Raw genomic sequence first — 4,395 nt, 5'->3', positions numbered from 1 at the left:
ACAGCACAATCAGCAGGAGCCGCCGGCTCTCGTGCACCCAATCAGCTGCAGGGTCTGGTCCTCGGCCAGCCAATCAGCTCCCAAGTTAAAACCTGTCGGGCGAGTCTAGCCAGGCTTCTCTCTCGCCCTCATCCAGCGCGGATCCCAGATCTGGGGCGGTTGTGTCCCTCGGGGGTGCAATCTCAGCCTTTGTCCCCATCCCCTGCCCCGGGACCTTCGACTCCCCACCCGTGGCAGGGCTGATAGTCCGAGCTACAGACTTCTCAAACCTTTGGGGTGTTGTGGCTGAGCTCAAAGCGGGTGGGTTTGCGCAGACTCCAAGCCAGAAAAGGGGACAGCATGCGAGGGGCGTGCAGGGGCCCCAGGGGCACCCTGAAATAGTCTTAATACAGAGCAAGAGCTGGATAAACGTGAGTCATTGAGTGTTTTCCTTTTGGTCTCTCCTGGGCCTCCTTTCGGAGCCCCCTTCCTGTTATCCAGCCAGGAGGGCATCCCGCAGACTCAGCAAGGCTCGCAGTGACCTCGGTTTATTTCCGCTGTCCTCACCCGCTTTCTCTTTCGATCTTTCCCACACCCTGCCATCGAAACCCTGAGCCACACCTCTGGCTTCAGCCACCTGAGCCCCGGCCCTTCTCTGTGAGCCTTACACCTCTCAAGTCATCCCCCCTTCCACCCTGGCGCCCAAAAAAAAACGCAACTGTTACCGCCTCCCTCCGCTGCTCTGCATCCGTCTGTGGCTCCCCATTGCCTTTGACAGACTCAGTGATGACAAACTGCTGAGCCCTTCCTGATTCCTGTGGTACCTTCGCATAGCAGATAACGATATCAGCTCCACCGGACAGCTCGGCGGATAGACGGCCTTGCGCACGGCCCTTCCGTTCCAGAGCCTGTTCTTTGCTGGTGTATAAAGTCCAGACAGCCTCGCCCCGTAGCTGGTAACTGTGGATGAAACTGCATCTGTCATGTTCAAACTCCTGAGAAAGAACTCTTCCGGCTCAGGTGGGGTGGCTCTAAAATCCCACCCAAAGTTGAAGGAAGAAGGGACACCCCTTTTATATAATCTTCCAGAAAAACTGAAGAGGGCACACTTCCCACTCGCTGCGTGAAGACAATGTTACCTAATACCACAGAGGGAAAACTGCGGACCACACCCCCTTAAACAGGCCCAAGGAGACTCAGCAGGTAGGGACGGGTAGGAAATGAAGCCGGCAGCAGGGCCCCTGGGATTACTCCACGCACACATGTTCCATATCAAAAATCGGCGTCTGGCAGTCTGAGGTATTGCTAGCTGGTCCACACTGCTGCTCAGCTGAGGCCCCATGGGGGCTAGGTTCGATTCCCTGCCTGTGCTAAAAGCTCGATGCAGTGGCATGCACCTATAGCCCCAGCAGGGGGATCAGGACACAGCCAGAGTCTAAAACCACACACAGATAAACACGCAAAGACAGATGGCATGGTGGATAAAGCAACTAGAGCCCACGTGGCCAACTTTATGGTTCAAGTCCTGGATCCAGTAACTTGAAAAACACACATGACCAAGAGCAGAAAAACACACGTGTGTGCCCAAAATCTCGAGGGGAGGATGGAGAAGGGATTGTGGTGTGGCCATCCCCCCAAGGGAGATGTTTGTCTCATTTTCTCTCCTGTAAAAAATACGGGCTAGCAGACGTGCTGGACCCCCACATGGCCAACCATGGTTGGAGTCCCAGACCTGACGGCTTGCTTTCGCTCTCTCCCATCAAATTAAAAAATAATGATAATAAGGGACCAGCAGTTGGCGTAACGGCTATGTCGCTGGACTCCCACGTAGTTGACCACAGTTCGCGTCCCGGACCCGGTGGCTTAAACTCACGCCAGACGCGTGTGCGTGCGTGCCCAAGATCCCGAGAGGAGAATGGAGGAGAGGGGATTGCGGCATGGCCATCCCCCCTGGGGGGTGATTTCTCGCTTTCTGTCTCTGTCTCTCTCTGTCTGTCTGGCAAGCACACGCTCCCCATTGCAAAGCCTCTAAAAAAAAGTAATGATAATAAATAAAATTCAAAAAATAGTTCTTCAAGGAAACAACTAAAAAATAAGCCAAAAACTTTTTTCTAAAAGTAAATCTAATGACACTTGTACGGGACTTGTATCCTGAAAGTTATACCACACTACGGAAAGGAAGGGAATGAGAGATTTAAATAAAGGAAGAGGCAGACTATGTCCATGGATCGCAAGCCAGCACAGTAAAGACTGTGCGCGCCCAGACGATACACAGGCTTACTGCAACGCCGTGAAAATCCCACGGACGGGGAGCTGGGGTGGCACAGGAGTGGTGTGACTGGACACACACAACAGAGGTTCTGGGTTCGCGTCCTGGGCACTCCCTGAGCACATCGGGTGCCCGAGACCCAGGCCGGCTGAGGCTGGCGGTGGATTTCACTGTGAAGACTCTGTTAGGGGTGTGTCTCTGTCTCTCTCATGGAAGAAATAATAAATGTTTAATATATATATATTTTTTTATTTGCCAGCAGGTGCATGCCCTTGCCAGAGCGAGACAGAGGAAGAGGAAGGAAGCACCCCCCACCCCCGTGGGATGTGGTCACACTGCAGCCCCTTCTCCAGTTCTCCGGCCTGTCCGGATCTGGGGCGAGCGCGAAGAGGTGCTCCCAGTGCTCGGCAAGCTGCTGGGCCAGGACTCGAACTGCAGTGGGCCGTGTGGTCGCCAGGCTCGGGGCTAGCCCAGTTACTACTGTCACCTTTTCATCTCGGCAAGACGAGCTTGCAGATACCAGCAAGGCTACCCTGACAGCAGGTCCTCCCCGGCCTCTGAGGTCTTCGCGTTACCTCCCCTCCTCGCGGGCTCTCCCTCTCCACGCAGTCACCTAGTTCAGCTGTTCTGCCAGGCCTTCGCCCAGGCCAGGAGATAGAGGCCGGGACTTCCCTGGGCTCCCAGGACCTGCGCCCAGCCCCCGCCCAGCGCCGGCAGGGGAGGGAGCTGCCGGCTGAGTGAGCAGAGGAAATTCCCTTAGAACCTGTTTCCCAGCTTGGGCACTGGCAGGCACAGGTCGGCCACAGACCTGGGCCGCCATGGCCTCGAACCTGAGCCCACCCCGGGCCCCCAAGTCCAGGGGCACCTCGCCTTCACACTACCATGAGAGCTTTCTGAAGAAGAAAGGGCCCAGTGACCCGGTAGGGTGGGGCGGGAGCTGTGCTGGGCGCCGGCAGGTGGGGGGCAGGTGGGGCGCCTCTCTCAGAGCCTCTGCGCGGACTGGCAGCGGGCGGGATGGGGCGTGCGGGGGAGCTGGGGGTCCTGGCATCTGCCTGCCACTCTCCGTGGTCTCTCTCTGCCGTCCTCTGCATCTCTTCCTCTGCCTTGCTCTCTCCCTGTCTCTCTCTCTCTGTGTCTCTCTCTTCCCAGCCCGTCTCTCCCAGAATACCATCTCTCTTGGAGTCTTCCTGTGTCGGTCTCTCTTTCCAGTTCTTGGATACAAACAAGTTCAGGGACTTCCTCCAGGAAACGGGGCACCTGGGATTTCCAAGTCTCCTCCCACTCCCCACTCCCAGCCCAGAAGGAATGCCTGGGGCCTCAGGGTCAAGGCCAGGACCAGAGCAGGCGCAGGCGGGACAGCAAGGACAAGACCAGACACTGACCATGGGGCCAGTGCGTGTGTGTTCATTGCATGTGTGTGCACACGGGGTGTAGCGTGTGTCATGTGCCTGTATGTACAGTTTCTGTGTGCGCACATGCGTGTATGCATGTGTGCGTGCATACGTGTGTATAGCGCATGTTGGGGGCTTTCTCAGAGTAAAGTCCCAAGGCCTCGGTTTCCCCAAGGCCGCGTCGGTCCCCCTCCACACCCCATCTTCAGTTCCTGCTACAGCTCGAACCACCTGTCCACTGCGTCTCCCGCCGCCTCCCTGCCCTGTCTGGGCTCCCTCCTCCGGAGCTGCCTTTCCTTCTGCCTCCCCTCCGGGAGTCCAGACCCTCTCCAGTCAGCCGTCCGCAAGAGACAGTAGATCTGGAACAAGGCCCATAGATGGGCCAGCAGGTGGTATGGTGGTTAAGGGCGCTGGACTCCTACATGGTCGATCACAGTTCAAGTCCTGGGCCCAGTGGCCTGCCTTCTTGCTCCCCCCCTCCTTTCTCTCTCTCTCACTCTGTCCATCTCTGATCACAGTTCAAGTCCTGGGCCCAGTGGCTTGCCTTCTTGCTCCCCCCCCTCCTTTCTCTCTCTCTCACTCTGTCCATCTCTGGTCAAATTAAAATAAATAAATACAGTTAAATAGAATAATTTTTTAAGAATTAGTTTATTTATTCATTAATTTATTTTAATTTGACAGAAAGAGAGACAGAGAGAGAGAGAGAAAGGGAAAGTGAGAAAGCCAGCCACCAGGTCCGGGACTCGAACCGTGACC

The 4,395-nt window shown here is 56.1% G+C and overlaps 1 protein-coding gene across 1 annotated transcript in view; it reads left to right on the top strand.

Annotated features, from left to right (window-relative positions):
• The first annotated feature begins 2,939 nt into the window (after positions 1-2,939).
• Positions 2,940-4,395, top strand: part of STAP2 (signal transducing adaptor family member 2) — a 30,970-nt gene continuing 29,514 nt past the window's right edge. The window contains 1 exon segment of the mRNA XM_006171797.3: positions 2,940-3,168. Within this exon segment, the coding sequence (XP_006171859.1) occupies positions 3,067-3,168 (102 nt within the window). The 5' untranslated portion in view covers positions 2,940-3,066.

This window comes from Tupaia chinensis, unplaced genomic scaffold (assembly GCF_000334495.1).
Source record: "Tupaia chinensis unplaced genomic scaffold, TupChi_1.0 Scaffold149964_2, whole genome shotgun sequence".
Classification (NCBI taxonomy): domain Eukaryota; kingdom Metazoa; phylum Chordata; class Mammalia; order Scandentia; family Tupaiidae; genus Tupaia; species Tupaia belangeri.
The sequence above is the reverse complement of the archived record's forward strand: the minus strand, read 5'-3'. Positions and strand labels throughout refer to the sequence as shown.